Source organism: Strix uralensis, chromosome 8 (assembly GCF_047716275.1).
Source record: "Strix uralensis isolate ZFMK-TIS-50842 chromosome 8, bStrUra1, whole genome shotgun sequence".
Classification (NCBI taxonomy): domain Eukaryota; kingdom Metazoa; phylum Chordata; class Aves; order Strigiformes; family Strigidae; genus Strix; species Strix uralensis.
Genome location: NC_133979.1, coordinates 6,150,133 through 6,170,589, shown reverse-complemented (window position 1 = coordinate 6,170,589; position 20,457 = coordinate 6,150,133). Strand labels below are relative to the sequence as shown.

The 20,457-nt window shown below is 46.8% G+C and overlaps 2 protein-coding genes across 2 annotated transcripts; both read right to left on the bottom strand.

Moving 5' to 3' along the window:
- Window positions 1–719: 719 nt before the first annotated feature.
- TTC22 (tetratricopeptide repeat domain 22) lies at window positions 720–8,112 on the bottom strand. Its single transcript, XM_074877146.1, is given in 10 exon segments — window positions 720–1,010; window positions 1,234–1,277; window positions 1,753–1,906; window positions 2,265–2,419; window positions 2,851–3,136; window positions 3,635–3,753; window positions 4,419–4,534; window positions 6,699–6,810; window positions 7,233–7,330; window positions 7,967–8,112. Coding segments are annotated over 10 exon segments (1,449 nt in total). The 3' UTR covers window positions 720–791.
- Window positions 6,280–16,821, bottom strand: DHCR24 (24-dehydrocholesterol reductase). Its single transcript, XM_074875964.1, has 9 exons — window positions 16,521–16,821; window positions 15,055–15,210; window positions 14,513–14,618; window positions 14,123–14,241; window positions 13,769–14,032; window positions 12,854–12,997; window positions 11,689–11,886; window positions 10,756–10,934; window positions 6,280–8,562 (listed from the first exon to the last, which is right to left on the bottom strand). The coding sequence occupies exons 1-9, from the start codon at window positions 16,749–16,751 to the stop codon at window positions 8,409–8,411; spliced, it is 1,551 nt and encodes a 516-aa protein (XP_074732065.1). The 5' UTR covers window positions 16,752–16,821; the 3' UTR covers window positions 6,280–8,408.
- Between the last annotated feature and the right edge of the window lie 3,636 nt (window positions 16,822–20,457).

Here is a 20,457-nt window from a genome sequence, read left to right as displayed (position 1 = left end):
AAGGGTCTTCTTGACCTATAGGCATGATTTTTTGTATTAGAATGAGGAAAATTCAGCTAAGGACACATGGACCTTGAGTGTACTTGCCCAGTTGGCACTGTACCCTCTTCAAGGTCTAATGGCTCCGGGATGTCCTTGCTCAAAGGCAGCTATCTCCTTGTTCTTCTGATTAGGAATGCCTTCGACTTTAACATATACAAAGAACATCTTTCTTGACCTAAGTATAATATTGCTACATTGTTCTAAAAGTTTAACCTTCAACACCCCCACCGGACGTGTGTGGTCACTTGCCATCTCCCACCTGGCACAGGCCGCAGCACCCCTGTGGTTGCGCTGAGCTCCCGTGGCTGGATTGTGTGAAAGTGGGTGGGTGTCCTTAGGGTGGGCACAGGAGCTGAGGTGGGCTGGTCAGAGGGGGACGTCACCTGCTCAGGTGTCAACAGAACCCACCACCCCGCAGCAAGGGCAGGAGCAGGAGCCCTTTGGCTCCCAGCTCGGCCATCCTGGGGCTGGGGATATGGTGGAAGCAGGGGACACCCCAGGCTCTGTGCTGCCTACCCAGGATGGGAGCTGGAGGGACCTCAGCAGGCAGCCAGCCATGGGCAGGGGATAGCAGTGGATGGCCACCAGTGGCCGGGGCAGCGGAGAAACAACAGGGCTCTTACAGGGCTAACACCACAAGGGATCTGTCTGTTGCTTTTTTAATTAACAAGGTTTTAGAAAACTCAGAAGATCCTGACAGCTCATGAGAGAGACAGCCACTCTGCAGAACTTGCTGCCACCCCCATGACTCAGAGGGACAGTGACCACTCCTTCATCCTGCCCTTGGAAGAATCGACCTTCATCATCTCAAGCAGCAGCTTCACCAGGTTCATCCTCCCCCAAGCAGCCATGGCTCTGCAGAGCTGGATCACCTCCAGCATGCAGTTGCAGCAGACCACCCTCAGCTCCTGCTGCAGGCGCTGCCCTGGGAATTTCTCCTCAGCTTTCTTAACCTGCCGCTCCACCTCCTGCATCGGTATTTTCTGTCTTCAGCTTCATCTGACCAAAGAGCACGAGCAATGGCTCTGGGAGGCACTGCAGGCTCTTGGTGAAGCCTGCATCATCCAGATCAATGACCTGCTTGAAGTACTCAGTGGTGGGTGTTTCCTGGATTTTAAGTCACAGTCATTTTCCCCTGAAGATCTGCAGTTCAGGTCAAACTCCATGGTTTTGTGCAGGGGTTTCATCTACCAGGAACAGCTTTTGCACAGCATCCACCCTCATGTAATAGTAAAAAATAGTAAATAGAGGTGGGGCAGGATGAAATGGGGCTGTCAGGAGAAAAGAGAGAGCAATGGCTACCTCTGAGGATGACATTCCCCATCAGGCTCTGGGGAGAGGAGTAGTAGAGTGTGGCTGACCTGCTGTCAGCACCATGTACCTAGTGTACATGTGGGGATGGATTCCTGCTCCCATCCTTGTGTCTAATGTCACCCAGTGGCTCTTTACTCCCGTAAGCTCTCCGAATTCCCTCCCAGCTGAGGCTGATGTTAACCATAGCAATTCCTCCGTCCCTGTTCCTGCCTTCAGCCATGCTGCACCCCTCCATCTCCCTCACACCTAACTAGATCCGGGCCCAACAGGAGGGAGAGGCAGCCAAGGGCCTCCCTCAGTCTTTGTGGTCTAACTTTAGGGCTGAGAGTTAATGAAAACCCGGGGACACTGCAAGGACCTCCCTGGGATCCCAAGGGTATGATGTGCCCATCCTCACCTGGCCTGTGTCCAGGTTTGTCCTCGGGTATGGACAAACCTTGAGGACCCTTTCGAGGTCATTTTTCACATGCATGAGCTTTCTCCTGTCAGGAACTGGGCCCTGTCCCATCTTGGAATGTTCCAGACCTTGCAGATACATCTTCATGTGGATCTGGGGACCAGAGGAAACTCATCAGCTTGTGCCTAGTTGCATGATGGATGATGAAATGATATGAGTACAAACCACTAAGATGCCTCAGGTCAGCTCCTTGGCCATGCCAAGCTACACCAGAGAGCTAGGCCAGCTTGCCCAGAACCAGCACCCGTCTCCAAAGCATGACCCCAGGCTGGCTCGTGGTTTGCAGTACTGGGAAAGGTGGTGCAAGCCCCTGAGATGTTGCTCATCCTGTTGACCTTGACTGTAAATTTGGTTCCTGGTGATCATGGGGTCCTTGAATATGGGGTCAAGACATGGGGACAGCATGCCCTAACGTGTTTAGAGGTTGAACCATTTGGCCATAGGAGCGCACCTGAAGAAGGGCTGAGAAATCAAAAAAGCCTTTTTCTGATGTCATTGCAGCTTTCTCCAGTCTAATCTGGCAGACAGACATCACCCGGCACCCAGTGACCACCTCCACGCTGCACCCTTCAGCCTCCTGCCTCGAGCTCAGAGGAAGTTCAACATCTATGAAGAGCATTGTAAGCACATATTAAAGTACTCTGCTAAAGGAGATTTCACTTCCCTGATCCTCATTTTATGAGCAGTTAAATAATCCTGTTTAAATACAAGGAAGTAAGAATGAGTCTTTATTTAAAAATAGGATTTGAAGAAATCTTCATGATTCTTCTGTAATGGGAAATACTCACTAATGAGCACTCCTGTTTACTGGAGGCTGGAAATGGGCAAAATCAGGGGATTAAAGACACATTTCTGATGCTCCTGAGTGATTTAGGAGCATTACAGTCATTAAATAGTCGATCCAGTTCTGCAAGGTGACTCAGCATCCTGCAAAATGTTGCCTAGAGAGACCTGGGGAAGTCCCTCAGCAGCTCAGTGCCAGAGCCCGGATCTGGCCCAGATTTCCTGGCTGCAAGGTAGCAACTTCACTCCCAGACCAGCCTTCACCGGTTTTGTCAGGCAATTACTTCTCCCTATGTGTTTCTCACCACAGTTAAGCAATGCAATTGCTGTCTGGGAGAAGCACCGCGGCTGTCTCAGAGTCTGGAGGAGGAGGACAAGTCCCTGTGGGAAAGGGACCTGCCCACTCCTCAGACGCCCAGCACACAGGACATTCAGTGCCATATTCCATATCCCTTTGGCCATCTCCTGCTTGCCCAGGAAGTGGAATATTTTCGCCAGGCAGTTCAGGATGGGAGGGTTGTCTTTCACTGTTTCTATTGCCTGTTCGAGCCACAGAAGTGAAACATATTTCTGTCAGTGACTTGTTGCCTGCTGTGCTGATCAAAGGCACAAAACCATCTTGGATTGATTCGCTGGGGCAGTGTTGTAACTGGGAGGGCTTAAGGCTGTACAAGAGACACAGTCTGTGGGGAAAGCTGGTATCTCTTATTAAATCACCAGACAGGACTGAATGCGGGGCTAAGCTCGGGGGTTGTGTGCCTGAAAGCATGTCTGTGCTCCTTATTTTTTCCAGCTGTGCTGGGGGAATCTAATAGAGGTACTGCTGTCCCTGCAGCCTTTCACAGAACTGCTGCTTTGCCCGGGGCTGATTTATGCCACTGGGGCTAAACATGTGGCCTGGGAGGGGTGTGCTCAGCTCCACCTGGGCCCCCCCCTCTTCTCCCTGAGGGATTTCCAGGAGGAAGAGCACTGAGGGTGGGGGGAAGGTGAATGAAGGACCGGAATCAGTCCCTGGCACAGCAGCGCTGGGTATAGCACCTTGCCAAAGCAATCGAGGGGGTCGGTCTCAGAAAAGCCCCAGTCCTGGATCCCCGTTGGGATGGTGGAAAACGTTTCTTTCCTTTCCAGCAGCATCCCCAGGTAGCACCAGGCCAGGGCTAGGGAAGAGAAGTCAGGGTGGGTGAGAGGCCAAGTCATTCAGTGGCCAAACCTCTCTCCATCCTGTGGAGGATTTGCAGTTCGGACTTGGGGTCTCGGCACAAAGAGGTGACCCTGACACATCCCAACTGACCCTGGACATGCTCTTACACAGCTTGTAGGGCCCACAAGCCCACAGCACTAGCTCACACACCTGGCTGACTCACTTGCCCAAGTACTTTCATTCCCTCCAGTGACATCACTGTAACTGCATGACTGCAGGACAATGTTTTTATGCCCAGTGAAGCGGTAGTTGCAGGGTTTGTCTTAAACTCAGCCCTGGGAAAGTTACTGGGGGATATAAAGTTACTGCACGTCCCCTATACTCTGGCAGCTACCCAAGGTGCAGGCACTCCCAGGTAACCCTTGGGTGCTTTCAGACAGCTCCTGCTGAGCAGACAACACTTTTGAAAATAAACAACACTGGTAATAAGAGTCATTAAATCAATCAGAAGATTGTGTGTCATCATCTGAGGTTCAGGGCTACCGTGGATCTAGGTACACACAGCACCCATCAGTGCTGGATGCATTACACCGTGAGTTATGCATGTGTAGGGACCAGAGGGGGGTCTTACACAGATGGGTTTGGGGTCCCCCTCCTGCTGAAATCATCCAGTTCTCCTACCTCTGCAGTGAGCGTTGGAGGACCTGATGACTTGTCAGAGCAGCACCAAGGTCCTGTAGAAGGCGGGCAGCTTCTTCTGCTCCTCGCTGCCCTGGCTCAGCAGGATCCTGTCCACCCTGCAACGGGAGCGGGTGACACAGATGGGCAACAAACCCCAGCTGGGCAGCAAAATCCCGCTTTCTGCACCAAACAGCAACCCAGCGCTAGGGAACTAGGGTGCCTGGCTTGCTCTCGTCCAAAATGCCATGGGCATTGAGGGGGCTGGGAAGAATGGAGTCGCTATCCATGTCAGTGGCCGTAGCACCTAAATCCAAAATGGGGTTTTGTCCCCCTTGGAAAGAATGAGGCGAGGGGGGAAAAATAATCAGGATAACTGGCATTGTGAGGCTATGTGGAATTAGCAGGGCATAATTGAAGGGTTGTGGCTCGGCTAGGAGGTGTTTGTTTTGCACGGGTGTGTCTTGGGCCAGAGATAAGGGTAGACTCACAGACTTCAAAGACATTCCTTCAAAGCTGTTTGCAGCACCAGGCTCCTGTCACATTGCCTCAGGTCTCTCACTGCCAGCACCTTATCTCAGTAATCTGCTTGTTGGATGAGGGAAGGGCTGTGGACTTGTTTACCTTGACTTTATTAAGGCCTTTGACACCATTTCCCACAGCATTCTCCTGGAGAAACTGGCTACTCGTGGCTTGGATGGGCACACGCTTCACTGGGTAAAAAACTGGCTGGATGGCCGGGCCCAAAGAGTTGTGGTGAATGGAGTTAAATCTGGTTGGCGGCCGGTCACAAGTGGTGTCCCTCAGGGCTCGGTTTTGGGGCCACTCCTGTTTAACATCTTTACTGATGATCTAGACGAGGGGATTGAGTGCACCCTCAGTAAGTTTGCAGATGACACCAAGCTGGGTGGGAGTGTTGATCTGCTCGAGGGTAGGGAGGCTCTGCAGAGAGATCTCGACAGGCTGGAGCGATGGGCTGAGGCCAACTGGAGGAGTTTCAATAAGGCCAAATGCCGGGTGCTGCACTTGGGCCACAACAACCCCCAGCAGCGCTACAGGCTTGGGGAGGAGTGGCTGGAGAGCTGCTAGTCAGAGAGGGACCTGGGGGGGCTGATTGACAGCCGGCTGAACATGAGCCACCAGTGTGCCCAGGTGGCCAAGAAGGCCAGTGGTATCCTGGCTTGTATCAGCAATAGCATGGACAGCAGGGACAGGGAAGGAATCTTACCCCTGTACTCGGCACTGGTGAGGCCGCACCTCGATGACTGGGTTCAGTTTTGGGCCCCTCACTCCAAAAAGGCCATTGAATGACTCGAGCGAGTCCAGAGAAGGGCAACGAAGCTGGTGCAGGGTCTGGGGCACAGGTCTGATGGGGAGCGGCTGAGGGAACTGGGGGGGGTTTAGTCTGGAGAAGAGGAGGCTGAGGGGAGACCTCATCGCCCTCTACAACTTCCTGAGAGGAGGGTGCAGGGAGATGGTGATGAGTCTCTTTAACCAAGTAATAAGCGATAGGACAAGAGGGAATGGCCTCAAGCTGCGCCAGGGCAGGGTCAGACTGGCTCTTAGGAAGTGTTTCTTTCCAGAAGGGGTTGTTGGGCGTTGGAATGGGCTGCCCAGGGCAGGGGGGGAGTCTCCATCCCTGGAGGGGTTGAAGAGTCAGGTTGACCCAGCGCTGAGGGATCTGGTGGAGTTGAGAACAGTCAGGGTGAGGTTAATGGTTGGACTGGAGGATCTTCAAGGGCTTTTCCAACCTAGATCATTCTGTGATTCTGTAATCACCAACCATTTGAAACAATGCAATAAGCATGAGAAATGATAAACACAGTTGTTGAAAAGTAAGTAATCATTCATTAAAAGACATCACTTTGAACAGTACACTGGCTAGGTCTTTATTTTCAACAGCCCGTACAACCAAAAATTAAGAGCAACAGCAATTCTGCATGTGCATGTGTGTGACTGATACAGTTACAGTATCCAGTCACATCAGACAAAGTTTGCCAATAAATTAAGGAATGAAAAAACAAATACAGTGCATACCTCAAGATCATCAGTACGTGAGAGAAACACAGCCTAAGTAAAATATTTGCATATCCTCTAGCTGTTTTAACTTCGCCCTTTAAAAGCTAACCAAACCCATCCTCGCTCTGTGCAGATTATCTTACAAGCACTGAGCTAAACCGCAGCTTTGCCCCAGGGACAAGGAAACTGCTCTTGTGCTGCTTCCCTGACAGGGGCCGGAGGGCTGGTTACACCCCGAGAATCAGTGTCTGCCTTCCCGTGTACCCCAGAGCCTGGAGCGGTGTAGCAGACACCCCTGGATCACTGACACAGCCCCGGCTCCATGGCTCGGGCAGCGCTGCAGCGCTCTGCAAGGGCTGCGTCTCCCCTCGGCCGGCTGCCCCCAACACCAGTCCCCCGCGTGGGGTTTTAAGGGGGTGCTTCATTTGCACACAACTTGCCCAACATGCATCGCTGAGTAAAAGGCTAAGCTTATTCTTGTTACTGCTTTATCATTGGTTTCATCTGGACCATAAATATCCATCTATCAATAAATAAAATCATTGGTTTAGCACTCATATAAAAATTACAATGCCTCCCACTGGTGACTTTAAAAAGTTCTTCATGTTACCGCTGGCGCAAGCCTCAGGAAAATGACTTTCTTTTCCCTCAAGCTCAGTAAGGTTTCAAGTAACGATTTAAAGTAATGCTTGGACAAGACACGGGCTTGGTTTGGAACCGTGTTTCTGGCTACAGGGTCAAAACGTTTCCACGTTTCTACATTTGACTGTATGAAGTGTGTGACTGTGCTGTTCTCACCAGCGAGCAGCAGAAGGGGAAGGGAACGGCACTCGCTATTGATTTCCTCTCCAGGTGACTGAAACAGTCCTTTTACAAAGCCTATCAATCTAATCCAGCTAAAACAAAAAGCAAAAATGTCACTCGAGTCAGAACCAAAGCCTGTGTATATCAAGATTCACAACAGTTCTTCTTATCCACAGTCAGTTGCTCTAACAAACCTCGTATAAGTAAAGCCTTGACTTCCTTTTCCTACCGGCCAGGGCAGAATGCTCTGGAATAACCCACATCTTCCTCCAACTGAGTATTTATAAGGCACTAAAATTAAGCAACAACCAAAACCCACCCCAACCTCCCCAAAACAAAGCCAAAAAAAAATCCAAATAAACTGACCCAAAATGAGTAAAAACTCAAAAGAAAACCTGGCTATATGACATAGCAGCAATTTCTTCAGTCATTGATGAAGCCAGAACATTAACATTTTGGGGCAAAAACCCAATGCACTGTTAGCCAATTACAAAGTACCTAAACCTACACCCAACTTACGCTTTATCATCAAAATCAGTACGAACCTGATAGGCACAAGTAAAAAGCATTTTCTTCACACCTCAATGCTCGGTGTCAGGGAGTTGAACTGCTCTGCTGGGGTGACAGTAGAGGATCACCCAAGCAGTGTAGTACCACCCCACACCACGCAGCGCTGCACAGCCCCAAGATTACGGTACCGACGCTAAAGCTGTCCTGCTGCAGGTTACCCACCGGAGGCAAATGTTTTTAGCATCGTGATTAATTTGACAATGCGTTCAGCTTTGGCACCTATTTCTGAGCCCTCCTTACCATTTTCAAAATTAATGTTAAATATAGCTATAGTATACAGCTGGTGTAATTCCAGTATCTTCATCTTTTCCAATTATTTCTCTTATGCTTGGAAATAGGTGAATTCACCTGGGTCACTACATTAGATACAAAGGCTAGCACTTAAGATTTCTTAAAAACAATCACTTTGCATTTGGAAAATTGGTTTTAAAACATACGAAGAAATACTAAATATAAATTTATAAAGCAGGAATTCATACCTTTAAACATCAACAAGAATGAGCTTATTTGGAGAGCAATAAAGCTTTTTTTTTAAAGAACATACTGACTAGCTATAGATAAATTCATCTTTCCCTGATTGCTTGATTAGATCATCCAGGCTCAATGCCTCGCAGCTTTGCAGATTTTGTCATACACTTCTGGAAAGGCATCCTTGCAATTCATTTGCTCCCTCAGCTTGTGGTATAACGAACCATCAAACATATCCCAGAACTCCTCACGGGTCATATAGCAATCTGCATACAGCATCTGGAAACTTGAGAAACAAAACGAAAGGGAAAAAAAAAAAAAACACCAAACCAGACAGATTCAGTATTAATTGTGCCACAAGATTTGAAATAAAATATTAAAAGAAAAATTCAGGGCAAGCTATGAATAGCGAATATTCAACAAAAAACCCCATCAAAAACGCTTTTTAAAACCAAGCAAATATAATTGCTCACATGGATTACACTGGGACACTCAGCTGATTATAATTTATGGAATTAGTATTACCATGATCTCTTTTCCAGGAGGAAATAGCATGTAATGGTGAGAACAGCTGAATACCGCTCCAGTCATTTTGATGAAGGGGGAGATGGGAAAAGAGAGCCACTAAATAACTGTTGCTTTTAAAATATGGTTCAGAACACTTATTTAGCCATCAATGTATTGATACTATCATTAGGTTTGCTACTACAAAGAGAAAAGGAGAAGGACTGAAAAATGTGTGTAAAACAGTGGTTCATGTTTAGACATCCTAACCACATGCAGTCTAATGTTCTGACAACTTATATTCTAACAACTTGTGTTGACAGAAACACAAGTCTAGAGAGAAGTTCAGAAGTTCCCCCAAACCAAGAGTCTGTCCCCTTGCACAGAAAACCACACATAACCTAAATTCTCCCTGACAAATACTTTTCTAAGCGCTTTTGAAAGCATGTTTTCCTTTCTTCTTCCATTCAAAACCTTTTAATTTCAGTTTCAAAAAAAAGAACGTATTTTTTCTGCATGCTTTCTTATGACCCGTGGAGGTACAGTCATGCTGTCTCCTATAGCCTGTGTTACAAAATGCATTCAAGGCAGATGTAGCAATACGTGCTTTGACATTTTACAGTTTCTTTGAACTGGACACTGAAAATACAACTGGGAAAGCAAAAGCCTGCTAAATCAGACCAGGCCGAGAAGATGAATTTATAGTGTAAATGAAGCCCAGTGTAACAAAGGCCCATTTACAAAAATAAATAAAATCCCTATTTAGCTGTGGACTCTGCCTTACTTTCACGCTGTGCGCTCTCAAATGCAGCTAGCAGAGTGCAGCAGTAAAACACAACTGTTACATAAAAGCTCTGTTGTTGTGTGTGATTATGAAACTGTAAGATTAAGCATTTATCCATTGTTCATTTCCCAGTGACAGGTAGAGAAGAGACAAAACTTTGTTAGTAAAGAGCTTTAAATTAAAGGCTTAATTTCAAGTTAATTAAAAAAAGCTTAAAATTAACTTTCGGTTGCTTTGTTCTCTGGCAGATCACTTATTGCAGCTAAAAGTCATTTACACTCTCCAAATCATCTCGAAGCAGACTCACCATTGTTACTCAGCCACATGGGATATAATCACTGTTAGTCTGAGAAGTAGGTCAGAACAGAAATGTGGATAAATTATATTGATGGTGTTAAAAATACGGTGTAGTTGTTTTTTGTTCCTGAGAAACAAGCCTGTAACAGCTTCTCCACTGACACTACTACAGCAAATTAGGCTGGCACGAGTCTGTGACAGATGGTGGGCACATATCTCACGCCTACCACGGTCCTACGGAATAAGAATCGGGGCAGGGAAAAGGAAGCGATGGAAGTACAAGTTGTGAGGGAGGAAAGTCTCCCACCCCCGCACAGGGACTGCCGGGGAGAGTCAAGGCTGGCCTCCCCGTGCAAGGGCACGCCAGCGCAAGGACGGGGCAGAGCCGCAGCACGGTCCCAAGGGCAGGCAGGGAAACTGTCCAAACTTTAACAGCCTGTGGGATTCCTGGAGGGACTGCGGTCAAAACAGCACTTGCTCTGCCCCTGCACTGAACTGGCTCGAAACAAGTCAGCGTCAGCATCACAGTCAGCACAGACCTGCTGAGGTCTTTCTGCACCTGGGTGCGTGGATGTGTTTTGTTCAGCAGAGACTCTGCTCCCAGAGCAGCCCGCAGCTGAAAGAATGCACAGGCGACCTGAAGCGACCCGGCTCCCAAAGACACTGCAAGAACTTCAGCCGGTGCGCTCGTTCAGTTTTGCAATCAAATAATGAAAGCAAGAGCGCATTTAAAAATTGTTTAACACCAAAATTAGTAATTAAAATGACTTTTTAATTATTTTGGTTGTTAAATTATTGCAATATTCAAGTGCTGTAGGATTAAATAACTGTGATTAAACCACATGGGTGCAAATTATACAGCATTATTACTGTTCTAAGGAGTGGGATCCTTACCCATGCACACTTCTTACAAACTTCTCCATTTGCCTCATTGAAGCCCTGGCTTCAAACTGTTTCCTTTTGGGCTCTCCGTAAGCTCCTATATCCACGTAGAGTTCTGCTTCATCCCCTTTTGGGTGAACCATACCAGGATTATTGGGCAATATGAAAGGGCATAGCCAAAGAGGGTACACCTGCAGAGGTAAGAAAGCACTTCATCACTTGTTTTTAACAAGACAATCCTTTAAACTATCTCTTAATAAATGTGACAAAATGAAGAGTTAAGAGGATTTCTTCCCAACTTGGGAAGGAAATTTATACACTCTTCCTTTCCAGTTCCCTTGCTGTGGTTCTTAGCTCCGCTTTCTAATGACTGTAACACAAATAGATTGAGATGCTCAGAATACGTGCTGTGTGCTCCCAGAATTACATCTCCTCCCCCTTAAATATTTGAAATTAAAAAAAAATATATCCCTGATCCCAAAGCAACAACTGAATGCACATTCTGAGTAAAAGGAGAATGAAGTTTTCTTTTCCAGGTCAGTCCCAAATTGAAATTGCTAAGTTTGTACTTCTTAAACTAACTAAAATAAACTCAGAAATAAAAGCAAGAAAGGGACATTAATTCCCACAGTTGGGGTTTAGCGAGATTGCCAGTCATTTTAGGTGAAAGAAAAATCAGCTCAAGTTTTACTAAGTGATAAAATCTTTTAGAAGTGTTTGCCTTCTACCGAAGTTTGAATCTCACTTTTTTTAAATTCTTTTTTTTCAGAAAGCTGTGTTTGTTTCTTCTGCAGCCTTGCATCATAGACTCACAAAGCACAGTACTCCCCAGGATACAATAATGACTTTTTACACAAGCAGACTATTATGCCTTAAGATCAACAGTCACAGTTCTTACTGCACAGAGTCCAAGATTCGCTGCATTTTAAAAGCATGTGTTCTTACATTAAGGTCAACGTGGAAGGTTTGGATAGATTTTTCAAGGCTCTTCATTGGCACCAACATGTCCTGCACAACATGGTGTTGCTCGTACAGCTTTCGAATAGCTTCTCCTTGGGTGAGTTTTAACAAAGAGATTTTTGGAGGAACCATCCAGCCAAACAGGTAGCGGAAAACAGGGTTATTGCCAAAAGGAATGATATCCTTTAAAAAGGAAAGAAAAAAAGTTCGACTTAAGAATGTGTAAGTGAACCAGAAGACAGTGGTTCAGAATCCTCACAGCAATATTAAGCCAGATTTTCAATAAATTTAATGGCTGATACTTTTGCTAAACTACTATAACACAAGTATGAACCAATAAGAGAGGCCTGGACCGAACTTAGCTACACAGCCCTGCCCTAAGCCTCCTCTCGTTACAACGATCCATTTTCAGTCATATGAATCACAACATACTCCATCCCAAATACTTTCAGAGAACAAAGTTCAGAGAACAGCAGGTTATTATCTTAAAACAGCTAAGGAAGAAGTGCATAAGAAGCTAAACTTACAGAACTCTTGCAAGAATGAACATATACAAGATCAGCTCTGACAAGAATTTTAAGGCCGTAAAGTTTTAAGTACTTCCTGCACAGCCACCTCCCGTTTAATTTCTCTGGGAGCTGAAAGGATCCGGTATCTTACTCCAGAGATTCAAAATGTAGCAATGGGAATCTTTCAGAACGCCAGATAAAGTTTTGCGTAAATGCATATCACAACAAATACAGTTATGAAACTCACAGTAATGACCTAACTGTATAATTACTATGCTGAGTTTAGGCAGGGCAAATTTTCAGCTGTAATTTCACATTCATGTTTTTTTCATCATCTGTCTTTGAAAGTCACTTTGTAGGTATGAAAGCTTAACAGTGAAATATGTACTTATGGACTAAATTCAGAAAAGCACTAAAACAGAAATTAGGAGGTTATGATATAGCGCCTTACATACAAAGAAGTGCCTTTGGATTTGTTTTGCCCAAATGCAGGACTTTTAGATTTGCCATGAACTTCACTGGTTTTTTCTGCCATGAAAGACAAAACTGTTGCCAAACGGAAGAAGGTACATTGCACCTACAGTGAGAAAGAGCAGAGTACCCTCCTGCAGATGTTATTCTAATTTTGGAACTGCCCTTACTTGGAGCTCCCAGAAAATGCTGCGTGTATGTCTATGGTAGTAATGTCTTGAGGGAATGTATTCTATTCCAGTCCTGTCAGCTTTCAAATACTTCTCCACATGCTTAAAGAACCACGGCTTGTAGTAGTTGCCAATCCTGTTTATCTACAAGAAAACATGCGTTCATTAGCAAACACCAACGCAGGTTAACAGTTACACCTTACTAAACAACATTAAGTACGTCCCCAAATTCCTTTACTGTGAAGAATCAATGTTACACCCTCTGTGACAGTTTGAATGAGACTGTCACAAGAGATCTAGGGAGCCTTCACTTCTCCACATGCATGGCTCCTTCTTACCTTTCTTGCCATTAAGGTTTAATTTAAACAAGGCTTGCCTGTTACAAGCTAATTAAGAGACCATGATTGTGACAGAACTGGTGCCTAAAATACCGATCTCTCAACCTATCCTTAATCCAAAGTCTTGCTAGTGCAGAGGAGAAACATCCAGGTTGAGGGTTGCAGTGAACAGTTAGCAGGTCCCTCCTGTAAACGTCCCTGGTGTGTTTTACCAATATTAATGGTATTAAAAGCTTGCTGGGAAAAGTTCCTCTGAAAAACTGCCATTTAAAACACTATATGAGAAAAGATACTTCTCTTCTTCCCTAGGTACTGCAACGAAAAGGCTAAACTATTTGCTAGAATAATGGAATCAGTGGGTTATTTCTTATCAACTGAAGGGATTTAGAGCACAGACTCTGCTGTAGTAGCAAAGAGCTGTAACTTCAAATATTCTGAGGCACAGATCTAACTTCTAATCCCACGTTAAGAGATTGTTCCGATCTATAACGAGTCTGGTTTTATACTGGCATACAGTACAGCTTCTGTTAAACTTTGGGGGTATTTTTTTCCTTGTGAGTAACTTCCCTTTAGTTACCTTGCTCTGCTCAGCTTCATCAGTCAAGACTCCTGTCATGATGACTGCTTCTTCCAAAGAATACACAAGTCCTTCCACAAAACTGTTCTCCTTCTTCTTAGATTCTTCAGTAAACTTTTCACAAATCTTCTGCAGTCCTCTCACAGGCTCGTAATGTATTTTGACATATTTCTTGGCAGGAATCATTTTTATTTCTGCTGCAACCAGGAAACCCAGAGTACCACAAGACCAAGGCACTGCATAAAATAGGTCTGAATTTTCAGTCTGCAAAAAGTATGTCATACTAAATCATATATCCACACTGATAACTGTCAACGACATTGTAAATGATAGCAAAATAACATTTTGTCTTACTGGTGAACATCTCACAAGGCTTCCATCGGCAAGAACAAGTTCATAGGCCACACAGGTATGTTGAAAAAGTCCATATATATGGGATGAAGACTCAATGCCAGTTCCCATGATCAGGCCACCTTAGCAAGAGAGAATGTAACGAATCAAATGAAACCCACTCCAAAAGAAAGATGGTTTATGAGAACAAAACCCCACTTCTAAGCTCTGGGAATGGCTTTTAAGACTATTTAAAAAAAAAAAAAAAGGAAGTGCTTATAAATACCAGAACAGAATATAAGGTTCAACAGAGTATTTCTGGAGCCTTTAAAATAATGTGATATGTTACTGCATAAAAAGCTAATGAAAACGCAGCAAAATCTGTAAGTCTCTTGTCATCACAACGACCCTTACCTACTGTAAGATCATCAAGCTCTGGTACCACAGGGATAGTCCAGCCCATGGGATTCAAGTGTGCAGTCAACTGGCCCATGGTCACCAAAGGTTCCACACGAACAATCTAAAAAGCAAAAAAACCCAATTCCCCCCACCAAACATAAATTAAGCGTTTAGCATTAACGATGACAAAATACAGATAACTGGATTGTACTCCATCTGTTATCAGAACTCAGAGACTTACTTTCCCTAAAAGCACTACTAAAAATAGTTGAAACTGTTTAGTGATTCCTCCTCTGCCTCAACATCTTGTTGCTCAGTCCCCAAAACCATAAATCAATCTGGTCTTTTAGACTTCAGCACATAAAAGCTAAGCAATTCCATATGCTGTTTTTTTGGATAGCATGATCCAAGCACTCATTGTGAAACCTGAAATTTGGTGGGTCTACTGCTACAAAAATCCTTTGTTCTTTATGGAATCTAATCTCCTCTTCAGCTACAAATGCAGTAAAAAAAGCTGAATCTTCATTATTATGAAAGCTTTGTGATGAATTTGTTACCTGTCTTTCACTGTCCACTTCCAGAACATCCATTAAGTTGATCATGATGTTCTTATGAATCTTCTTATACTTCCCAACACGAAGTGATACAGTCAGCCAGCCAGGCCGGCCAGTGCACATGTATCTTTTGCTGCCTTCATTTTTCCATTCCCGAACCTGCAAGAGGTAACAACTGAACTGGCGCTGTAAGGCATACACGTCGTCAGCAATGTACACCACAAACATTTTTCCCTCGCTGTGAAAAAGCATTCAGAAATATTGTTACTCCTCTACACGCATGTTACCTGCAAGTAACAAAGCCTGGATGTCTCTACGTTGAGCAGCAATGCTTTGGAAGTCTCTCCGCAGACCTCTGAACATCTAAATAAAATACCACCAGAGGGGTCTAGTTATGTAGAAGAAACATTCCTAATACCCTGTAGCTTTTGGGTTTTATGGAGATGGGATTCCGAAAACTAGAATGAAAGTTTTAAAAATCTACAGCAAAACCTATACTTGAAGGGAAGTATTATCACTGTCATAAATAATGTCAGTTCCATGAAGGTTAATTAAACAATGCCTCCTCCTGAACACAACAAAAAAAGGTCTGAGCCTGAAAACAAACAGGCAAAGAGAGAAAAGTTGAGAAGGAAAATGTGTAAGCCATACACATGACCCACGAATTTTGCAAAGCCACACAGTGGTTAAGATTTGGAGAACAAACATCAACTGTAGCATTTTCTTCAAAGCTCAACTGCTACTACAGCTGGTGATAAAAAACCCAACCTCAAAGCCTCAGAGAGTAACTCTGTGCACCTTAATATCCATCTGTATCTGCAATGAACATGAGAGACAAGGAAGAGAACAGAAGCAGACGTGACAGAATTACCATAAATACTAGAGAGCACAGAAGCATTAAAGACATCTGCATTTCCGGGTGGAAGAAAAGTTTCGACTCCCTTTCAATCATCTCTTGGAACTAACAACGCCGAGAGGCTGGATGTAAGCTGTATTAAAGCACGGTACTAAGCCAACCGTTCAAAGACAAACATTTTTCATGTTACACACGCGCACACACGTACGTGCCAAAGCCGTGTGAGTGTCCAGAGGGATTCACAGCCCATCTCTAACGATGCTGCAGTGACTGCAGCCGGACAGCCGCAGCCGGACTTTGCCGGCTGTTGACGCCACAACTTTGAGAGGAGTTTCAGACGGGAAAAAAAAAAAAAAAACAACCAACCCACAGAGGCAGAAACACCCGCTGCCTTTTATTCGTTTGCTTTTTCCCACTTCGGCTGCCGCAACCGGGTTCAAGGCTGGATTTTGACCCGGCTCTGGGAGGGGGGCGGGGAGCGCCTCGCCGCCAGGCCCCGGGCAGCGCCGGTGTGCGGGGCAGCTGGCGAGGAGCGGGCCGGGGAGCGAGCTCTCCTCCCGCGGAGCCGCCCCCCGGGCCCGGGCGGGGGAGCGGGGGTCCGGCCGGGCCTCACCTGCGCCTGGATGTGGCGGACGCGCTGTCCATGCTGCCGCGGGGCGCTGTGGAGGCGCCAGACGGCCCAGGCGCGCAGCTGGTAGTAAACGTCGAAGAGGATGGAGAGCGGGAGGAGGAAGAGGCAGACGAAGACCCAGCGGTGATGCACCAGCACGGCCTCCAGCCCCCGGTGCCGCACCCACAGCAGCAGCAGCAGCAACCCCGCGCCCAGCGACCACACCGGCGACATGGCGACCGCCGCCCGCACGCGCTCCCTCACGGCCGCCGGGACCCCGCCATGCCGCGCCCGCCGCTCGCGCGCTCGCCTCCCGGCCCCGCCCCTCCCTCCGCGCGCCCGCGCCCCATTGGCCGCCGCCGTTCTCCGCCGTGAGGCGAGGGGAGGGCAGCGGCCAATAGGAGAGCTCCGGGGAGATCGGACCAGGCGCTGAGGGCGCCGATTGGCTGCCCGCGGCGGGCCCCGCTCTCCCCTCATAGCCGCCGACGCCGGCCCCCGCCCGGCCCCCTGGACCCGCCGTGGGGTGTCCCCCGCCGTGGGGCAGCGGGGGGCCGGGGGGAGCCCCGGCCAGGGCTGGGAGGGGGAGTGAAGCAGGGTCAGACCCCCGGCCAGGGCTGGGACGGGGCCCGAGGCAAGGTTAGACCCACGGCCAGGGCTGGGGACGGGTCATGAGCTGGGGGACAGTGCCTGAGGCAGGGGTTGAGGGGGGTGTGGGGCTGGGGACGGGGCCTGAGGCAGAGGGGACCTCCCAGTCGAGGTTGAAGGGTTATGGGGCTGGGGACAGGCCCCTGGCAGCTCTGTGGTGGAGGTGCTGTGGTGGCCAGTGTCCCTCAGGCAAGGGGCTTGCCCTTGGTGCTTTTGGGTTGGGGGCAGGAACAAAACATCTCCACGTTCCTCTCTTGTGCACCCCTGTGGTGGTAGTTGAGGTACCAGTGAACCTGGCAGCGCAGGGGTCTCCCACAGAAAGTCAAAAGGTCTGTGTGGTTTGCTTTCTTGAAGGAAGAAAGAGATACCCCCCTCCAGAACCTTGGCAGAAAATTCTTCACCTCGGTGGACAGCAGGAGGGAAGATATATAAAGTCTGTGAGGAAGATAAGGTGGTTTCTTTCAAGCTAAAATCCATTATGCCCCTCTCAAACAGTCCCCAAACTGCTGTTTGAGAGGGCAGTGGCAGAGGTGCCCGGCGGGCAGTGACCACCCCAGGAGATGCTGACGCAGCGCAGTGCTGTCAGGGACCCTGGAGAGGCAGAGAGACCCTGCCGCAGCACCGCTGGGTTCAGAGAGGAACATGGTGTCCAGGTGTTTCGTGAGGATGCTACCACGGTGACATAGCACACTAATGTGCCTATTCCTCTTTGTCAGCAGGACAAATACTCACCTGTGCCTTTAACTGCCACAGGAGATAACTTGGGAGCACCAGACTGGGAGGGATTGCTGCATCAGAGATCAGCTATAGCAGGCAGCCACACGTTGCAATCTCCTTCAGACAACTCGGAGGCTTTGTTTTGAACCCTGTTCATATTTTTTTGGTCACACTGCTTTTATCAAAATACTCTGGAACTTCACAGCTCTGATGTTTGGAAATAGTCTCCTGATTTCCAGCCTAAATTTATTCATGGCCAAATTATATTCGTTGCACTTGTGCCTAGTCTGCCCACTAGCTCTTTTCCTTCTTACATCCAAGTTGATGTTATCTGCTTTTATTTACCAATTTGTCCTCTGACTGAAATTATGCATGGAAAAGAAGTTTCCCATGCCCTGAGATTATTTTAACCTCTCTGAAGGAGCTAAATAATTATTCTTGATCTGAGTATGATCAAGTGCAGGGTTATTGGGTAACAGCATCATTTATTCATAAGGGGATATTTATACCTTCAGTGTAAATACTGTTTTGAAAATGTTTTTATGAAGAGCCATTAGAAGTGCTTATAATGTTTTCCATGTTTTGCTCTTGTTTTTGTAAGGTCCTAGGCAGCAAGAAGGGAGTAGGTGAGCTCAAAGATTGCAATGCGAAACTGCTTTAAAACAGAGGAGTGAATCACCATTAAGATTATGGTGAAATTGCCTGCATACCTAGCGATGCCAAGCATAGAAAATAGAGGAATCAGAAGGGGATGAGGGAAGGGGAGACAGATGTTTTAAATGCTGACGTTTTTCAATTTTAGTTATTTTAGGTGTGAGCAAAACATCATCCAACAATCTATATAGGCTTAGGAAAACATCATCCGCAAATCTGGTTTGAAAAGCTAAGAGTCCCTCGGTATCTTTGGTAAGACTGAAATCCCTATCTCTTCAATTAAATTATCATTTTAAGTGTGTTTAAGCTGTTAGTGCTTCTTAAAAAAGCAGTCCTCTTCCCTTCCTCTCCTCCCTCCCGCTCCTGCCATCCCATCCACCCACTCGTGCTGTTCTGGGCACACTGTGCAGTACAAAATGCGTCTGCTGTCACTCAGTAAAACAGGTTGAGGAACTGATCTGACTGAAGAATTGAACTGTTTTTTTAAATCAATTTTTTTCTGCCTGGATCAGCTCTCTGGTGTTCACCCCACACACGCTTGTGTAGGTGGGGTGCAGGGAGCAGAGCAGGGAGCTCTCACTGGCTGTGCCAGAGCTACCCATCTCCTTGGTGAGAGCTCACGCCGCCGATACCGTGAGGACTGTTCATTACCAAGCGGGACTCAGTAATAACTATACAAAGGCTTTTGGACAAAGAAAGAATGAAAAGATGCAGCTGCTTGTCTAAGGGGACAGCTAAAAGGGACATGATAATGATGTACAGAGCATTCGAGCTGCGGACAAAAGTAGGCTGAAAACTTCTGTCTCTGTAAGAAAAGTATGAAGAGGCATTCAGTGGAACCAAAGAAAGACATTGAAAAGCGTTAGAAAGCCCTTTTTTTTCCCATGCAAGCTCTCACAGCCCTGGTACTGACTGCCACAGCGCTGCTGGTGAGTGGTACCAGGACGTCAAAAGGACGGGTGTTTGAATAGTTATAGTTATGAAAACTAATCAAGAATTTTGGGAAGGCTGCAAGCTGCCTTAATTCAACAAACCAACCAGCCCATGCTCACTAGGGGTTGGGAGAACATTTCCCTAATCACCTGCCTTCAGGTTTCCTGCGAGTTTGTTTGGCACAGAGTTGGTTTCGGAGGGTTGGAGGGAGGTGGTTTTCAAATTCCTGGGTGAGAAGCTCCCTCTGCTGAGAAAATCAAAGTATGTTCGGTCGCCTTGAGGGAAAAGCCTGCTGGGGGACTGGCTGGAGCCGGGCGTTCGGTGTGACGTGGGCAGGTTGACACGCATCGTTCTGGACACGGGCTGAAAGAATCTCGAGAGCTTTTGTACATCCAGTAATCGAAAAAAAATGTCAAATGTCAGCTTGAAGGAAAAAATACAGGCGAATGTTATCAGCTGTTTTATAGACTGATGATATCAGAACAACTGCCAGAATATTCCAGAGGGATGATACATTCTTACGTATTACCTCTGAAAGAAGAAAGTTGCTTTGTGGCACAGGAAGATTTGAAGCCAGCCTGGCCTGGGGAGTGCTCTGTGCCTTTCGGAGGGAAAGCAGGGCTGTAGCGGGCAGGAGAAGCACGTACCCACCTAACACCTGACAGCCACGTCCTGGGATCAGGGTACATTTCCAAGGAATGTGAGGAAGAGCAGCCAAACACTGCTAAATCCTTTTGGTAGTGTAAACCTAAATGGAAAATAGCTGGTGTGACGGTCCTACCTGTCCGAGGAACAGGAACTAGAGTGGCTCTGTGTGGCCTTTCTCCACCTGGATGCACGTTTGTGACGCCCAGGAGATTTCAAAAGACAGCAGAGACATTTCTACTGATGTTTGACTCATCAAACTTGCACGCTGTACCGTAGAAAACCTTCTCTTCAGGGGGTGTATGGGAAGAATGGGGTTTACTTTATGTTGCTCAGTTGTCTGGCT

Coding starts and splice junctions, on each gene's coding strand:
- DHCR24 (XM_074875964.1), bottom strand. CDS start 16,751: ATGTCGCCGGTGTGGTCGCTGGGCGCGGGGTTGCTGCTGCTGCTGCTG. Junction 11,887..12,853: donor GCATTTTCTGGGAGCTCCAA/GTAAGGGCAGTT, acceptor TCCTTTTTAAAG/GATATCATTCCTTTTGGCAA. Junction 8,563..10,755: donor TTTGTAAGAAGTGTGCATGG/GTAAGGATCCCA, acceptor TTGTTTCTCAAG/TTTCCAGATGCTGTATGCAG.